We start from the raw sequence: 18,190 nt of genomic DNA, 5'->3' as shown, positions 1-18,190 counted from the left end.
CCAGCACATCCTGGAGAGATCCTGTCTCTCAGCTGGCCTGGGAATGCTTTGGTGTTCCTCAGATAAGTTGGAGGAGGTGGCTGGGGAACCAAAGCATTCCCTTATGCTAGACGGTATGGACATTGCTCATTGGATTACTATTAAAGTCTGTGCTTCTTTCCAACAGGGTAATGGTGCTTGATGCTGGAAGAATAGTGGAATTTGATTCGCTGAACAACTTGCTTGAAAAAGAAGGTCATTTCTACACCATGGCAAAGGACGCTGGGATAACACTAGAAAGCAGCACGCATTTATAACTTTTGTGGGATTAAAGAAATTATTTTACTGTTACTATTCATAACTATCATTACCATTGCATTAATAACATAATCTACAGCATTGATATTGCATTCAGATGTTTAAACATATTGGCACCCAATTAGCCTAGAGACACACACACACACCGTAGGTAAACTCATTTATAGGTGAAAGTTTAATCATATTTTGCTTGCAACTGCAAAATTGTGCCTGCATAAGCGACAGTGTGCCTTAAGACGTGCTGCTGATGTTCCAGAAGATAAGCGAGCGTCTGGCAGCAACAGGAAACACCTGGCTTCGAGACGAAGAAAATGTTCTTTTCTAACTGTGTCAAAAGTTGCTAACAGAATATTTGTGGTTTTGAAAATGCATGTGTTGTACCTGCTTGACGTAGGAGGGGGCGTCATAAATCATACCCTGATGCTTTAAAACGGCTGCTTGTGTATTATTGGGCGGAGATCTACAGCTGGTGTGTGCAGTGTACATCTCCCCACGCGTGTGTTTCATTAAAATCGTTGTTTGACCAACTCTTCTGGACCATCGTTGTTTTTGGTTCCCAGCCTCAATATTTGAACCCCTTAACACTTTGTACTTGTTTTATATATGATTTATCTCCAACAATTTCAGGTTTCAGGTTCCATAAAATGTACTAATTGTGTTGTGAGATTGTTTTTTGTTGCTGTTGGAAAACAAAAAAACACAAAAAAAATGAAAAATACAAAACAAAAGTGTAATGTCAGTGTAAGGTGTGATTACAGGAGGTTGAAGGTCATATAAAAACTAGTCTGGGCTTCTTTTGCAGTTGTTGTAGCATATGTTGGGTAACACTCTATACAGGGGTGGGAAACTGATTTTCCCAAGGGACCACATAAGAAACAGGCTCTGATGAGGATGGCTGTTGTGAAGGGAAGCAGACCTAGTTTCTCATGTGGCCGCTTTAAAAAATTAATTGGCCACCCTTGCTCTATCCTGTATTGGTTGCAAACTCCCTTCTACAATTTTTTTAGATTTTTACTTTGAAATTCCTTTAATTTCATGCCAAAATTAATTGTCATTCCATTATGTTTTGATTAATAACATAATAATAGTGCTATTTACACATGCTGAGTGCATGAAGAGTGTAATATTTTCCCTTTTTTTGTTACAGTGTAATTTTGCATGCAAAAGCAGATATGACCTACTGCTGTAATTAAGTGATATGAGACAATATATTAAGGAGAGTGGCAAAGGGGATCAGAAGAGTTGTTTGCACAAGACAACAAAGCAGGGGAATTGGAATACATGTGTCTCTAAAATATGAAGAAACTATACTTGACGTATATTTATTGATCCATTTATCTGCCTTTAGTTATTTTTGTTTTGTTGCACTTTATTCTAATTAATGGGGTTTTTCAGCATGTAGAATAGGATAGCACTTCACAAAATTGTGGAAAGACTGCTCCAGGTGAGGTTCGAACTCACAACCTCGGCATTGCTCTGCAATGTACTGTCATATAAGTACCGCGCACTAACCGATTGCGCCACTGGAGCACATAAATGATTTTCCATATTGAATTAAAAACATACTTTTTGTACATTGAATGTTTTGTGGCTATTCTACACACACTATTTTACATGAAGCAGCTGTTTTTAGCCACTGATAAATTTCTACTAGTCAGTCTTGTGACCATCTGGGAATGTGTGTGTGTTTCATAAGAGAGGGAGATGGAGGAAGCGAGAAAGATGGTAAGTGAGCAAGAGGCAGAGAGAAAGAATACGACTCACTGAGGGAAGGAGGGACCAAAGACTTGTTTTTTTGCCTGTGAAGCCTGCTGCCAGTCTTCAACCTGCATCTTCTCCCTAGAAGGTGAGTCTACTCATCAAATAGCCTTTACCTTTCTGAGACTTTCTGTTGCATATTATAGCTCTAAAATACTCATTAGTTTGGTTTTAAATGATATATTAGCTTATTGGTCATGTTACAGGTTGTAAAGAGCATCTATGTCAGTGTCATATTTAACTGAAAAGATGTGTTTGACATAATTACAGTATACTTTACATTTTTCTAATCTGTATATTTTTAGAATATTGACCTTTACAGCAATTGTTTCTTAGTTAAAGTGTTTTATCAGCATTACTTAATTAATTTATCCATTTATGAATGCCTTACAATTTCCTAATGTTAAGGTTCTTTTTATCTTCAGTGTCTTTTACACAGATATTGTAGGTGACAGTAGATTTTATGGACTTCAGTATGATTTTTTTAAAGGAAATTAAATTATTATTATTTTATTTTGCAATTGAAAGAAAGCTATTAATCTGGCTTCCCCAATTATATGCACACAATCCCTCCCTCTCTTCTTATTATTTAGCAAACACATTCTACCACTTTGTTTATTTAAGCTGAAGGAAAAAAAAAAGAAAAATCTGATTTCGTCTGCTGTGTTAGCCTCTCCACCACCCCCATCATCTATCTGTGGCTTCAGGTGATTTATCTGTGGCATCACTTCCCAATTTTATGTATAACATTTTGCAGGGAGTGATGAGTGAGAAACTACACAAAACTGTAATTACATGGTTTGCTGCAATAACTCAAGCATCAGCTATTTCACTGACAATAATTCTGAAACATAATTAAAATGTAAAAAAAAAAAGTGTCCCAGCTGCAGATTTATTCCTTCCTTTCTTAAAGCAAAGTCAGTAAAGACCTTTTTAGAGAGACGAGTACGAAAATGCCTTTTATTTGTATATTTGATATTATGGAAATAATAAATATTCCAGGATTTGTTTAAAAAAAAGGCTTATTGAACAAAATGACATACAACCTGAATACCAATAAGCATTTCTAATGACTGTTCTAATGATTGAATGATTGTGCATTTATGTAACTATGTATGCATGTATTTATTTATTTCTTTAATGTCTGAGAATAAAAAAAAAAAAATTAAAAAAAATGAGACATTATGGAAATTAAACGCATTTTCTTTGTGGTACGCTTACCCCAGCTTAGTTGTGGAATTTACGAATCATTTCTCTATAAAATCTCTCTAGTACGTTCCTGCTGCTTCACTATGAACTTCTCAGAGGAGATTTCATTTCTCTTCAGCTGTAACGTCAGCCCAAGTGCGACACCACAACTCGACATTAGCGTCACCAAAAGTGAGCCGCTGAGAATTGCTGTCCCCATGACCATCTTCTACGGCATCATCTTCTTGTTTGGAGTATGAGTATTACATTTACTGGATACATCATCATGCAGCCCAAGGCTATTAAATTGCAATGCACAATGCTGAATGTAATAATTATAATAAAACTAAAGCAGCATCACTAACCCACGCTACTAGTCGTGAAGAGCTAATATTATGCAGTGTTTCACACTGTACAGCACATAATTTTCTCCCCAAATGCTCTGCAGGTCTTATTTAACGGTGTAAGCATACTGACCCTTCTCATGGATGCCCACATGAAAGTCAGTGCCATTCGTTTCTACCTTCTCAGCCTGGTTATATCAGGTAGGCACTGTTACCATTTTCAAGAAACTCTATTGACAGCATTAAACTAAAATCATTAAGCGAAATTAATTTTTTCTATGTATCTGCATTTACTGTCCAAAAATTCAAATTGATAAAAAATATCACCAGAAACAAACAATCAGTGCCAGCCCAACAATCAACTTTCAGTCTAATGCAAAGTATGATACATACATGTTCTTATTGCCTTTATAATGCTTTGAGTAAACAATGCAGCAGATGTTCTTAATGTCTTTATTATTCATGCTATTTTTTAAGTGGGTTTCATTTTAAGTCTTACCTTAAATTATTTAGGGATTTTACTCTTCTTTACTGTAAGGCACATTGACTGCATTTTTATGTGTGAAGTGTCATGTCAATAAAGTTATTTAAGTAGCAAGAATTCTTCAAACATTATTTAATAATAATAATTTTACATTATTAAAAAATGTATGTGTGATATTAAAAATTAAAAACACTGGCATTGTTGTTATTTAGCAATGATTGAGTCTTAAAAGTTAAAAAAAACAACAACATCATTTTAATTTTACGCTATTGTATATTTATTTAATAAATTTGCTAAAATATATTAAAATTTGACTGAATTCAGTATCATCCAGCTTGGATAACAGGAAACCCATCTCTGTCCAAATTTGCTAATTAACTTACTTGTATTAAATTTTAGACATTCTGCAGCTCTTGACCATCCCAGTAACATTGTATCGGTATTACTGGGAGAGCTACCCATGGCGTCTGGGTCAAGCAGTGTGCAAGGTCTACTTCATGATCCGCCAATTGTACTGTGCCACCACAAGCTGGGTTATCGTCACCTTCACCACTGAACGCTATGCAGCCATTTGCCACACCATGTGGTCTGTCACCAGCCTCCAGGTTGAGTACTTGGACAACCAAAATACAGTGTCTTATGTCAGGTAGTTTTCTGCTGTAAAATAGAATATTGAAAAAAAGTACAATCATTAGAATTATTGATCAACTGTACTCAGAGTTGATTAACTTTAAAATTTTGTTTATATATCAATGGAAAGTAAAGCATGTATCCAGCAGGATAATAAATAAAATACATAGAGAAAGAACAACATACTGAATAAGTTTACTGTTGCCATCTCTATTTTTGTATCATGTAAAGAAGAGTTAATAAACGAATTTTCCTTCCCTTTTCTTGTCTTTTTAAAAGAAGTCTCGAGTGCCGTGCCTTTTGTCAGTATGGATGATTTCTCTGGTCTCTGCTGTCCCCTTTGCACTGGTCTATGACCAGGCACGCGCTTGCATCCTGGACTATACAGCTACCACTCAAGAAGATGCCTTCCAAGTTTCTACCATGTGTGAGATGACAGAGCCAGATCCTGCTCATATCTACAAAGGCGCCTTACTTCTGAGAGCCGGGTTCTTCTTTCTGGTGAGACGAGTACCATTTAACAGGTTATGTTTTTGTGTCGGCGTAAAGCAAAGGGACCTAACACACCTCTCCGACAACAGGTCCCACTAGTGTCCATCTTTACTCTTTATATGCTCATCCTGCACTACCTGAGGAAAAATAGCCATCAAAGGACAAACATGGGTCTTATGCCACAGGATCCAGAAGGAAGACGAGCAATCAAGTGTCACCAGAATGGGAAACTGCTTGTAAATGAAAAGAGAGCTCTAAAACTAATGGGTGAGTGATAAAAAAGTTTAAAATCCTGTGACTGCTTTGAAGGACACATACCAGGTCAATCTATAAAGCAGTGGCTTCAGTAATGGCAGAAGAATACAGGACACTGCTCTTCTTTATCTAATCAATGAAACAATCATGAACAGCCTTGCTGTCCTGCATTTACTCCAGTTTATATGCAAATGAATTACATTAGTGTACTATTAAAAATCATTTCAGAATGTTGAATTATCAAGACTCTCTCTGTTCTGCTTTTCAGGTGCAGTTGTGGTGGCTTTTTTTGTTTGCAACTTTCCTGATATCGCCTCATCACTTATGCAGGTTTACGTGGTTGTGTGGTCCGACACGGTCCTTTCCATTTACACAATCTTGAAATCGTATTTGTCCCTCCCACTGTGGTATATCAACGGTGCTTTGGACCCCCTGTTGTTCTGTATTTCCTCCCGCACATTTCGCAGGGCGTGCTGGAGAACCCTGGGTAAGCTCAGACCTCACTGCTACTGGACATATGGGCTCATGTCTTGGCTGAGACAGAGGTCTACAGAAGAAGCAAACGTGACAGCCAGAGAGAGGATTGATGGTAAATTCTGTGAAGAAAAATGTGAAAAGAAATTTCAATATAGTGGCTAAAAATCAGATAAGAGGAATGGATGTGATGGTGATAAACATGAAAGCCTCTTTTCAGTATGAGCTGCACTGATAAGCACTCTGAATTCTGTGCTATACTCTTTCATGCTATTGTATCACTGCCTCCTTTCATTTCTTTCTCTTGTTCAAGGTTTTCTAAGTCTTTTTGTAAATATGGTAAAATGTTTGACTCTTTCTACAGTACATGTGGAATTCACATTTTCAGAGTCCTTTTCGTGTAGCTACAGAAGAAAATGATTTTACAGCAACTGGTGTAAAGCTCACGTTGTGGTGTGCAGTCTTACATTTGTGTATAAAATTAGAACACAGCATTTGCAAAGGATTACCAAACAAGATATTTATGAGTCTGTTGTTATAAAGAAGTTTCAAATATATGTTGAATAAGATTAATATTGAAGTTTGTTACAGGTGTGACATATTCATTTTTCAACATGGAGAAGATTCATGCGCTTGTATGCATAGCTGATGCTGCACTTGACTTTAACTGTTTTTTTGGTTTTTTTAAGAAAAGGTAACTCCCTAAATGAGTCATACATGTGCTGCTTTCCGGCATCGCTGATTACACATGATTATGTGTTTTCTTCTCAGAAAACTGTTTAAAACTGGCTTGACTATTCCTACATTTTTAACATAAGTCAATTTGTCTGTAAATTTCACAATACGCAGGATATTTTCAAACTATATTTCAGACCTTTGAGACCCTTGTTGTATGTTTAATGCTTTATAAATATATGTTTTTGTCAAATATGTTTATGTTTTATTCTTTGGAGCACACAAGTCAAGTTTGTGTTGCCAAGACAACCAAACACCAGGAGACCTGGCTTGACTGAGACCTCGCCGATCAGCATTCTATAAATATAGACTCACTCAAGTATAACCTGTGGATGTATTATGTTCCTGGACACAGCATGATGTTGATTTATATGACATTTTAGTGCACAAAGGTTCTATTTAGTCATTATACACTTTTTCTTTGGATTTGGCTGCTTTTTCACTTATTTTCAGTTTAGCCCTTGTACCCGACCATTTTTAGAGGAATGTTTTCTTCTTTGTTAAACCACTTAGTACAGACATATGAATCACAAAAAGGTACCTATATTAAGAGATGAATCAGCGTTGTATCATCAGATAACAGACAACCAAGCAAAGAACTGAATTTAGGTTCTATCTTTAGGCAGATGAGACAAATACTTTATTTTTATATCAATTTTTAAAAACACACAATTACTTTTTAGTCTTATATTCATTTTTGCATACATACTCCTATACACGTGTATTAGAAGAACAAAATGCCACAGATAATGGCCCAAAAAAATCAGAGAAAGGGTAAGCTATAGAAATAAGTTTTCAATAGTCTTTTAAATTAAACTGGTTTAATAGGATGAAGGAGGCTGTTCCAGAGCTTAGGTGCCAAAACCTCAACGTCTGGTGTTAAAATAACTGGCTACCCCAATCAGATGATTGGAGAGACTGGCTGAAGTTATAAAGTCTCATTAGCTCTGCTATATACACAGGAGCCTGTACACGTAAGGCTTTTATTAACAACAAATTTACTTATTAAGTAGTTAGGAAGTGTACAAAAACTGTGCTGTAAGAGGATTGTTTTTAAAAGTTTCTATTTATTTTTTTAAGAAGTTTGCAAAACTGTGTCCAAAAAAATAAAGCGTATTTGTCCAAATAAATACAGTGTATGCCAAACCTGTAACCTACATACTTTGAATTGCTGTATGTATTTTAGATGTATCAAAATGTTATACTACTTTCCAGGTTTAGTAACTGTATAGTCTTTGATCCATGTTAACATTACAAACATCTGGTTACTCTAACAACAGATGCACAGAAACATAACATCAAATGAACATCAGAAGGACAAAAGCCACATATACCCAGATGATTAAGGGGCACTTCTTGCCCCTTAATCGCACACACTTGCAAAAGGTGCATCACAGACTAAAACACTAAATGTGTACAATGCCCCAGCAACCCATCTCTGTCTAAGGATCTTAATAATTTCTGCACCCACCTCAAGAACTCCATCACCTGCTGCATGTGCACCAGACTCACCCTTACACCAGGTGAGCTACCCAACACTGTGACCTCAGCAGAAGTGAGGCAGGTCCTGCAGAGGACTGACTCCATAACACTCCATAACACTGCAGGCCCCGACAATATTCCTGGATAGGCACTGACAGATTGTGAACATAAACTGTCAGAGGTGTTGACTGACATCCTGAACACTTCTCTCTCACAGGCAACAGTACAGGCCTGTCTTAAGACTGCCACTATTATTCAAAAAGTCCACAGTGACAGCCCTGAATAACTATTGACCAGTGTTCCTCACACCGACTGTCATGAAGTGTCTTGAAAGAATGGTTATGTCCCATGTAAAGAACTCCACTGATGTCACTGTGAACCTGTACCAGTATGATGCCATCTCATCAGTGGTTCAAATGAACCACTTATTTTTCAGCCCTGAAACACCTGGAAAATAAGGATTTGTATTTATATGTGCTTTTCCTGGATTCCACTGCCTTCGACACAATCCACAGACTGTGGTGCAAAAACTCTCAACACTAGGTGTGAGTTCCTCCCTCTGCAAACAGGTCCTGACTTCTTAACCAACAGGACACAGTTCAAAAATGTAATTTCACATCATTACCATGTGCTCGAATTAAATAAAAATATCTTTAATCCTTGCGTCCTTGAATACATATTCTGTTCAGGAACAGCAAATGATAACTGTTTCCTAATCATGATGTTGCAGTCTATAGGGCTTTGGAGTTGACGTCACTGGAGGTGGGCCACGCCCCCTTTCCGCCATGACAGTAGGCTAGACACAGGATACAGCTTCAGCTATGGTTCGTACGTGTTGTGTCATCAGTTGCAACGTTTGATCACACGATCGTGAAGGCAAGAAGCTGGATAATGGGCTCTCTTTTCATCGTTTTTCAACCTGGAGGCAACGTGAGGGATCCCATGTATCCGATATTACTAAACAAAGACGTCAGGCTTGCATTGCAGCGGTGAGACGAGCGGATCAAGTTCTGTGCAATCCCCAGCTTTTTGTTGGTTTGGTCTCCGCATCTTCTTTCCGGTGAGTTCTAAATTAATTCATATCACTATTAAAATGCTTTTAGTGTTATTTTCAATGTGCTGAGGTCATAGATAATGAGATAAAACATGCTAATGTGTGATGCTGCAGGGTTAGGGTTAGGGTACATGACACATGACAGGTGTGTGATTCATCTGGAAGTTATGTGCGGATTAGTGTACAATGAGAGCAATTTAGTATGTTTTTAGAGGCCCATGAGCAGTGTTGGTGCCCAGTCTGGATTTGTTACATCCATTTCATATGCTGGTTTGCCTGCAATAATGCTAAATCATAAGCTACTCAGTCGACATGATGACATGACGTGGTTCTGCAGCATCACACATTAGCATGTTTTATCTCATTATCTATGACCTCAGCACATTGAAAATAACACTAAAAGCATTTTAATAGTGATATGAATTAATTTAGAACTCACCGAAAAGAAGATGCGGAGACCAAACCAGCAAAAAGCTGGGGATTGCACAGAACTCGATCCGCTCGTCTCACCGCTGCAGTGCAAGCCTGACGTCTTTGTTTAGTAATATCGGATACATGGGATCCCTCACGTTGCCTCCAGGTTGAAAAACGATGAAAAGAGAGCCCATTATCCAGCTTCTTGCCTTCACGATCGTGTGATCAAACGTTACAACTGATAACACAACACGTACGAACCATAGCTGAAGCTGTATCCTGTGTCTAGCCTACTGTCATGGCGGAAAGGGGCGTGGCCCACCTCCAGTGACATCACGCTCCAAAGCCCTATTGTATCATAGCTTGCTGTTTGTTCTGCCAATCAGAACAGTGAGTGATTGGAGACTGTAAATTGCAGCCTGACGCTTGAAATCAGAGTGGCGTTTTTTTGTTTGGTTTTTTTTGGGGGGGGGGGGGGGAATACACGTAACCGACGTGACGTGTGTATATCTCGGCCAATCACAAGTCAATGGGCGGGACTAAATATGAACCAGCGGAGGATTCAAAATGAAGATGGCGGCTGAAAATGGTTCCCCAAACAATCACAAACTCGAAAGAAAGTAAGGACTTTTTCATTAATTTGACAAAGATGAACAAGTTACAGTGCTGCTGAGTAAACTATGCGTCCATCAGAGGATTAGTACTAATAAAACAAAACAAAACTCTGTTTTCACTACTTTGCATTGGGACTTGTTTTTTCCCTGTTAGCAATAGCCAGTGGAGCTAAGTTAACCTAGCAACAGTTTATACTAACATAAGCTAACGTTAATTCGATAATTCACGCAAAGTCTTACTTTTAACGCTTTATTCTCGGGCCAGCTCGAAGTTTTATCATTTCAAGATGGACATTAATCTATGGCGTATGTGTTTCCTTTAACAGGGAGACCAAATGCAATGTGTTTATCAGTCAGGAAAAGACGAACCAGCCTGTCATCTTTAACCCGGACTTCTTCGTGGAGCGGCTGAGACATGAACATCCGCAGGCTTTCACGGAGCTGGTACTTAGCAACATCACTCGAATGATAGATCTGCCTGGGGACGAGTTTGCCCAGCTTACTGGAGACTCGGAGCCTAGAGTCCCCTCGTCCAGCGGCTTTCTACGCTCCTTTAACTTCCTGAAACGGAAAGGTTAGGCCAGAAGAGTCTTTGTTATGCACACACGTTAACCGCCTTTGAAACGGTATTTTGAATAAATATGATTTATGTCATGCTTATATTCTTTTGTTATTGATTTCCTGAGGGAGAAAGCGGAGTTGTGTGGAGTTTCTCAGTCATGTAATTTTATTTCTAAGGCTGAAATAATTAAGTACATAATTTACCATAAGCAAATATGATAAGCTTGCTTGTTCCTGCTTATGGGGAGTTTAGGGGGACATGAAAAAGAAGGCAACATCTAACCCTCACAAATGACAAGCAAGAATAATCCAGTGTTTATTTTGGTTAAGCAAATCATCTCTCCTCTAATTATTCATCAGGTGATGAACAATAAAGACTGAAGACTAAAGTGCTTTTGGTTTTCATCAAGTCATCTTGTAGTTATAATTTGCCTCTATTTTGACTAGAATAGGTCCATTCATACACAAAAAGCCTACAGTCAGCCTTGATGTGTCATTTGATTTCTTGCAGACAAAGGAGTCGTTTTTGGTGCACCATTAACTGAAGAAGGAATCGCACAGATCTATCAGCTCATCGAGTACCTGAATAAAAGTGAGTATTGATTCACATGCTCATATAACGTGACATTAAATAAACCGTATCATCCAGAGTGTTTTGTGATATTGCACCTTTGCATGTGTCACCTCCAGAGGCAAAGAAATTCTTAACAATATTATTTTTTTGAAACACGATTTAAATAACTGGATTATACTGAATCGTATATGTCAAGCATCACACTTTTTACTTGCTCTGTAACTTAGTTTAAGCATTGAATTGCCATGAGGTCATGGTTTATTTCTAGAAAGCAATGATGTCATTCACTGAAAGTGGACACTGGATGAAAATGTTTGAGTCAATAATTTATCTGAAAGCACTTTGCTCTTGCTGACTCCCTCCTTCCATTTACTTCACTCCATCACTCACCTTACTGCTGTGTCTTTGGCTCTCTGTGTCTCCTTCACTCTGTGTCTGCCTACCTAAACACCCTCCACCCTCCCCCTTTCTGGCTGTCTCTCCCCATCTTTCTCTCCCACCCCTCAGACCTTCATGTGGAGGGGCTGTTTCGTGTGCCAGGCCACAGCTTAAGGCAGGCAGCCCTGAGGGAGATGCTGAACACTGGGGCAGAGATAGATCTAGAGACGGGCGATTTCCACCCCAATGATGCCGCAACATTGCTCAAGGCCTACTTGGGAGAGCTTCCAGAGCCTCTGCTGACACACAGACACTATCATGCTCATCTGAAGATTGGAGGTGCTGGTTGACTCATGCACAGATCCTTGTCATTCAGATTAATGCATGGTCAGGAAAAATATCGCTAACCTCTGCTTTGTAATATTTTTGTGTCACTTGTTTTTAGAGTTGACTCGCTTTGATGATAAAGGGAATAAGACAAATGTGCCAGATAAGGAACGCCAGATCGAGGCGTTTCAGCTCCTGTTTATGCTTCTCCCACCTGCCAACCGGAGCTTGTTGAAGCTGCTGTTGGATTTACTGCACAGCACAGCTCGCAATCAGCACTCCAACAAGATGTCTGCTATCAATTTAGCCAAGATGTTTGCTCCACACATCATCTGGCCCAAAAATGTAAAGACCTTAGGTTCATTTTGTTCTACCTTCCGAAACACTGTTTGCAGTCAAATGAACTCTGACAAATAATAATAATAAGAGCTTTTTGTGTTTCTTTGTGACTTCTTCTTCTTCTTCTTTTTTTAATTTTGCAGGTAATGGCAAGTGATCTTCAGGGAGACATAGAAAAACTCAATAATGGCATAGCATTCCTTATTAGACACTCACAAAAACTGTTCAAGGTAAGCTCCCCTGGCGTTGATCACTTATTGCATCAGTGTTGCTTAACTTGTGAAAAAATAAACAAAATGCTTTTTTTTTTTTTTTGCCAATAGAAAAATCAAAATGTAACATTATTTCCTTTTAAAACAAAACCCAGGCAGGTCTTATTAATTAAAGGTTATTAGGTGTCATTTAAACGGGCACCTAGACGGTATCTCACAACCATATGCGATGTATTATAACAATATGTCTTCTCTTTACTTAAATGAAAGTTTCATAATAAGGGCTATTGTCGCCAGGGTTACAAGTACAAACAAACGTGATAGAGAGCAAGAACACAGAAATTACATATATATATATATATATATATATATAAAAGAAAAGTTATAATCATTTAAATGTCCTGCAATCAGCTGCCATCAGGCTCTTTACCTGCAAACATTGTATTTGACAAATTCCTGTCAATATAAAGTTTTGAGTTCAAGCAGGTTTATAGGAAGAAAGAAGTAGGCGGCTGATGTCGCCCTTTTAACTGAGTGTCTGAAGTGTAGGATTTTAAAGGTGTTTGGACAGATAATCATCATCAAACTTAATATTTCTGAAAATTGTTGCCAGTCTTTGACCCACAGCCATGAGCAGATGCTTTGTATCTTTAAGGCCATCTTAAATCTCACTTGCTGTGATGTGTGCTGTGATTGGAATTAAGATCAGGTTTTTTAATTGGTCTATTGAGAAGATTTCATTTATGGGTATTTTTTTTTTTACAGCTGGGTCTTGTTTGGTCTTTGACTAATATGTTCACCTATATCCTACATTCTTGACTAACATTTTTTCCCCATCAAACAAATGGGTTTCCTGGCCTTTTCCATGCTACTGATGCATTTGCTGTTTTCTAGTTAATGTGTGCAGATTTATTTCCCTTTGGATATGCCCAAGTTTTGATTTTATATGCTGTTAATTATTTTTTATCTAACAAATGCTTTATTCAATACTAATTTGATTAAACTACTAAAATGAAACCACAGGCCACTTTAATCAGACCCCTTTATGTAGGATGAATGATTTTATTTCAGTAGAACATAGTTAGCCTTAACGCACTGTGCTTTATGTCTGAATAGCTGTAACATTAGTATATTTAGTTGTTTTCAGAGGCTTTAATTTTCGTCTGTTTTCATTGAAGGCGCCTCCGTATATCAAAGAATATGCCCGCTTGTACTTCACAGGATCAAAAGCTCTTCAGTTAAATGTAAGTATTTTTGTTTTCTATTTCTAACAGAGTTTGTCTTAGTAGCGAAAAAAAGGGAGTTAGTACTGCATTGCATTTAGCAAATTACCGAATCCAGTCACTTCAGTGTTTGGTTGATTTTAGACACTTGGATGTCTAACTCCAGAACCTGGAGAGGCTGATGTCTTCTTCAAGGCGTTTAATAGAATAATTTTCAAACGAGCCTGAAATAAAACTTTTAATTACTGGTTCGGTAGTTAGATTTTAAAGCTGTTTGTTTGTAAACTCTCACTTAGAGCAACAAGAAAATCTGTGCAGTTATCTCTCAAAAAGTGTTTGATTTGTTTTGTTCTATGAAAACAGAAATTTGAATGTTATTTGCTTTGTTCTGACATTTTTAGGATGACTTGACTCTCTGTTCTGGGGCCAAAGAGGGCCCTGTGACTGCAGTGACAGTGGCCTCCCCTTCTCCCTCCATAACAACAGTCACATCTGATACTCAGAGTTACACTGAATCAGCCCTCAGAGAGCTTTACCAGCAAGTCAGCAGCATGCCAGAGTCTGCCAAAAAGAAAAAACTCATCAGACAGGTATAACTCAGTGTAATACTGCTGTGATAAGAAAGACATGCATACAAGGTGCTTGGAGAACCAACACCTAAGGTGGTGTATTTTTGTGTGTAGATCGAGAAACAGACACCCTCAGCAGACTCTCGGGCACCATTCAGCAGGAGGCACTGGCGTTCACGCTCTTGGGGTGGAATAATAAAGGTTTGTTGACAGTATTTGTGTGTCTGCATTACCCGTCACATTTCTTGCCAACCTCTTATAGACACAAAGCTTTGCATATATATTTGCATGTGATCCTATTAACCAGTGTTTTAATTAGTCGAACACAAATTTAGCAAATTCAACAAAAACAAAAATCTGTTGAACTTGTTTAATAGTTTTCTTCTTCTTAATTTTCATGTTTCTAACAGAAGAAAGTGTTTGGAAGCCAAATGTTAGCTGAGAAAGAAAATGGCAGACCACAGAATCATCCACCCAGCTGCTCCGCTGATGGACAGGTAAAAGAAGGAACCAGCTGTGCACAAACAAACACATTTCAAAATAAGTCTGAGAGGGAGAACCTGTACCTTATTTAACATAAGTTTTGCTGCTGTAAAATATTAGCTAACTGGTCCTGCAGAGTGAAAAAAAAGTCTTTAGCCCTTTTTTCTTCTCCCTCCAACTGAGTGACTGCTGCTTTGGATACTAGTGATCAGACAGGAAATAAACTTGGTGCAGGTGATAATCTTCAAAAAAAAAAAAAAAAAAAACTGCTGGTAATAAACCCCTCATAGTAGTAATTACAATGTAGAGTGAAACACTTAAGAAGTAATTCTTTTATTTTAACCATGACCAACTAAAATGTCACACTGAAATTATTGGGCACAGTTTGCTTTTAAAACTGTCATCGGCTACAGCTAGAGAGCAGTTTTCCTCATTACTGTGTTGAACTTTTCTGGCATTTCAGCCATCAGTCTGCGGTTCACCACAGGCGGTGCTTAGATTGTTAATGATGCCTGATGCCTGTGCTCAGCTGAAAGGACTGAACATTACCTAATCGTCTCTCTCTTTCTCTCTTTTTTTTCCTCTTTCCTCCACCAGGATTAATTGTGTGTGAAAGGATGTGCGCCTCTCAACTTGGGAACCATCAGTCTGACTTTTATGTAAAAGTAATTAAATGATCATCTCAAGTTCTCTGTAAACAGAAGGTGTATTATAAGGTTTTCTTTACATACCATGTTTAGATCATCTTTTTTTGTCTCTGTTTTTTGTCACAAAGTTTTAGACTTTGAGTTAAAGAATCTCAACCTTTTTTTTTTTATTGACCTCTCTCTTTTTTTTTTTCTCAGTTCAGCAGAAATAATTGGAGTGAGAGCGCTGATATGTTCTTTTTTTCTCACTTCACCTTTTTTCAAGAGTTTCGTCTTACTTTCTTGTTCAGTGATGATGCTCCTTATTATGCAGTGTAATTGCACTGGTGAAATTAGGATCCTTAGCTTTGTGATTGAGTGAAACATGTCTGATTTTAATTTGAAAAGCATTATTGTATTTATTTTTCATTGGACTTCTGGATGACTTCCATCAGGATCTCATTAGTATAGGGCATTGGATGGAAAATGTGATACACAGAGTTTCTATTTAAATGTAAAGTTGCTTGTAAGTTGTAAGATAATTAGTTAGATTTGGTCACTGAAACCCAAAGTTATTTAAATCCAAAGTGTGCCTTAAAGTGAACATATCCAAAGGTTTTACTTCCCCAGTAGCTTATTTTACGTGTCGATAAAATAAGGGAGATGCTGAGTGAAAGGTCAATGGAGCTTGTGTACTTTATGTCAATATTTGTTTGTTTCACTTTAGCACAAATCCTTCTTGACACTGTGATCCCTTAAGCTACTGCTTCTTTAAACTGTACTTTGGTTTTCTGGGGTTGGTCTTAGATCTTACATCCGGTTTGAATTCTTATGCAGCACCGTATCTGATTTTATAGCTTTATATGATTTATTTTTGTTTGTTTTTTTACCTTTGACGATACTGCAAGATTTTTTTTAAATCAGTTTTTATTGTTCATATTATATTTATCGTTATTTAGTTTTAGTGAGTGGTTGAATGCAAATGACGATGGATAGTTTACTTGCCTTCTGCTGTAACTGGTAATCCAGGTGTTTTTTCGGGAGAGTTTTGGCTACAACCACTTTTAACCCCACTTTGTTGTCTTACTCCATGAGTGAAACTCGCTTTTCACTGCTGTTACAATTTAACTATAATGTGACAATGTAAACTGGTGAATCTGGTGCTACTGTGAAGCTATGCAACTCAATGTAATTAAAAGACATCAAGCTGCACTCCATATTTGGCTCTTTTTTCTTTCTTTCTTTTTTTTCTTTTCTTTTTTTTTTTTTTATTCCCAAACTTGAGTCATCTAGCATACAGACATGATTGTGAGCGTTTTTTCTAACGATGATTATTTTATTAATCGTCACAATTTAGGTACTTCTGCCTGAACCTCTGCAATGCTTTTATTTATTTATTTTTATTTTTTTCTGCCACAAGGTGGTGCCCTTTAGTTGTAAATAATCAGTGAGGCAGAGACTCATGGGTAGAGGTTATCCACTTTTGAGTCACTAGTGTATAAAGGTTGCTGCAGCTGTGTCTGTAGTGTAAGCTCTCAGTATTTATTAAAATACTGAGATATTTAATAAAACAATAATGCTCACCATATACTCGTATTCATATATAAGTAGCTACTTGAAAGATTTCCCCATACTTTAAACTCGTGCTTTTCTAACAGGACATCACAACATCCTGCGTCCTGAAAGTTGTCAATAAAGTACATATGAGTTTTTTTAATTGTACCAAATAACCTGAAAACCTGCATTAAAAGTTTAGGCCAATGATCAATAATAAATTTAAATAGAAGAAAACAACTTGCGAATGCAGTTATGGGGTGAAAGTTTGAGTAGCAAGAAAATGTTTTTTCCACAACAGCAGGAATGCCCGTTTGTTATTATGGTGTCAATGTATGGTTGGTATTGTAAGTATATGCTGTAAACATGTATGGGAATGCTCCCCAAATCCTAAATATATATCCTATATATATATATATATATATATATGTACAACAGACAACATCCCCAATAGGAAGTGTATTGTTTTACAGCTAAAACTCCACGGGGGTTTTATTTAGCAATGAGCTTGATGACTGTAAAATGACTCACTGGTACTGTAATCAACTTCACATTATATCAAAATATATATGTTTGTGGGTTTGTGAGTGGATGTGATTTTGCTTTGAATGTATGCATTAAAATGCCTTTTAGAGGGAGCTAATTCTGTCCATATTCTAAACTCACTAACCGATCATTTGCGTTAAAAGGAAAACACAATTAAAAGAGAATTTTTTTTTATGCCTTTCTGAGGCACAGCTGTGTTAGAGAGAAATACAAATGACTGGTCGGAAGCACGCTGTGGAATTTTCTGAATTCTAAATTGGGTTTCTTCATATTTTATTTTCAAGCATGTGTCGGTTTCTTTTTAGTTAACTACATAAGAGCTTCTCGGTAGAAAAGTTTTTTTGTTTTTTTTTTAAATTTCAAGTAGTTTTGGGTGAAAGATGTATGAAAATAGCATAAATATGCATAGATGTGGGAACCCCTGTTTAAGGTTATAATTGTTATAATTGTCAGTTATTAAAGTGAGTGAAGGATGAACTAATCACAAATAAGCCTGTGTCTGCTAAGATTAAGATATTGTGGTATTGTTTTACACAATTTTAGAGTGAGAAAAAAAGAGAGTTGGACAACGCAAAAA

General features: G+C 37.3%; 3 protein-coding genes, 1 long non-coding RNA gene and 1 other non-coding gene across 6 annotated transcripts in view; 3 read left to right on the top strand and 2 right to left on the bottom strand.

Moving 5' to 3' along the window:
* LOC100708240 (canalicular multispecific organic anion transporter 1) overlaps window positions 1–824 on the top strand; it is a 37,376-nt gene extending 36,552 nt beyond the window's left edge. The window contains exon 32 of the mRNA XM_019366604.2: window positions 167–824. Within this exon, the coding sequence (XP_019222149.1) occupies window positions 167–296 (130 nt within the window). The 3' untranslated portion in view covers window positions 297–824. The remainder of the gene's footprint in view (window positions 1–166) is intronic.
* Window positions 825–886: 62 nt separating this feature from the next.
* LOC102077288 (neuropeptides capa receptor) lies at window positions 887–8,128 on the top strand. Of its 2 annotated transcripts, XM_005456486.3 has the most exons (7): window positions 887–2,143; window positions 3,328–3,497; window positions 3,692–3,788; window positions 4,471–4,676; window positions 4,981–5,202; window positions 5,283–5,460; window positions 5,717–8,128. In XM_005456486.3, the coding sequence occupies exons 2-7, from the start codon at window positions 3,348–3,350 to the stop codon at window positions 6,085–6,087; spliced, it is 1,224 nt and encodes a 407-aa protein (XP_005456543.1). In that variant the 5' UTR covers window positions 887–2,143; window positions 3,328–3,347; the 3' UTR covers window positions 6,088–8,128. The 2 variants fall into 2 exon arrangements, with proteins under 2 accessions (XP_005456543.1, XP_025753411.1); XM_025897626.1 differs by having other exon boundaries at window positions 3,383–3,788.
* On the bottom strand, window positions 1,734–1,827 carry trnai-uau (transfer RNA isoleucine (anticodon UAU)). Its single transcript has 2 exons — window positions 1,790–1,827; window positions 1,734–1,769 (listed from the first exon to the last, which is right to left on the bottom strand). It is a non-coding gene; the product is annotated as a tRNA-Ile (tRNA).
* Window positions 4,464–4,995, bottom strand: LOC112841991 (uncharacterized). Its single transcript, XR_003213532.1, has 2 exons — window positions 4,888–4,995; window positions 4,464–4,728 (listed from the first exon to the last, which is right to left on the bottom strand). It is a non-coding gene; the product is annotated as an uncharacterized LOC112841991 (long non-coding RNA).
* Window positions 8,129–10,062: 1,934 nt separating the features above from the next.
* Window positions 10,063–16,730, top strand: LOC100704003 (rho GTPase-activating protein 19). The gene is made up of 11 exons (XM_005456487.4): window positions 10,063–10,227; window positions 10,548–10,795; window positions 11,294–11,374; window positions 11,864–12,073; window positions 12,180–12,406; window positions 12,544–12,630; window positions 13,791–13,856; window positions 14,237–14,425; window positions 14,519–14,605; window positions 14,815–14,901; window positions 15,485–16,730. Exons 1-11 carry the CDS (start codon window positions 10,175–10,177, stop codon window positions 15,488–15,490), a joined length of 1,341 nt encoding a protein of 446 aa, XP_005456544.1. The 5' UTR covers window positions 10,063–10,174; the 3' UTR covers window positions 15,491–16,730.
* The last annotated feature ends 1,460 nt before the right edge of the window (window positions 16,731–18,190 follow it).

This window comes from Oreochromis niloticus, linkage group LG13, assembly GCF_001858045.2.
Source record: "Oreochromis niloticus isolate F11D_XX linkage group LG13, O_niloticus_UMD_NMBU, whole genome shotgun sequence".
NCBI lineage: Eukaryota > Metazoa > Chordata > Actinopteri > Cichliformes > Cichlidae > Oreochromis > Oreochromis niloticus.
Note: the sequence above shows the minus strand (reverse complement) of the source record. Positions and strands in the feature narration are given on the sequence as shown.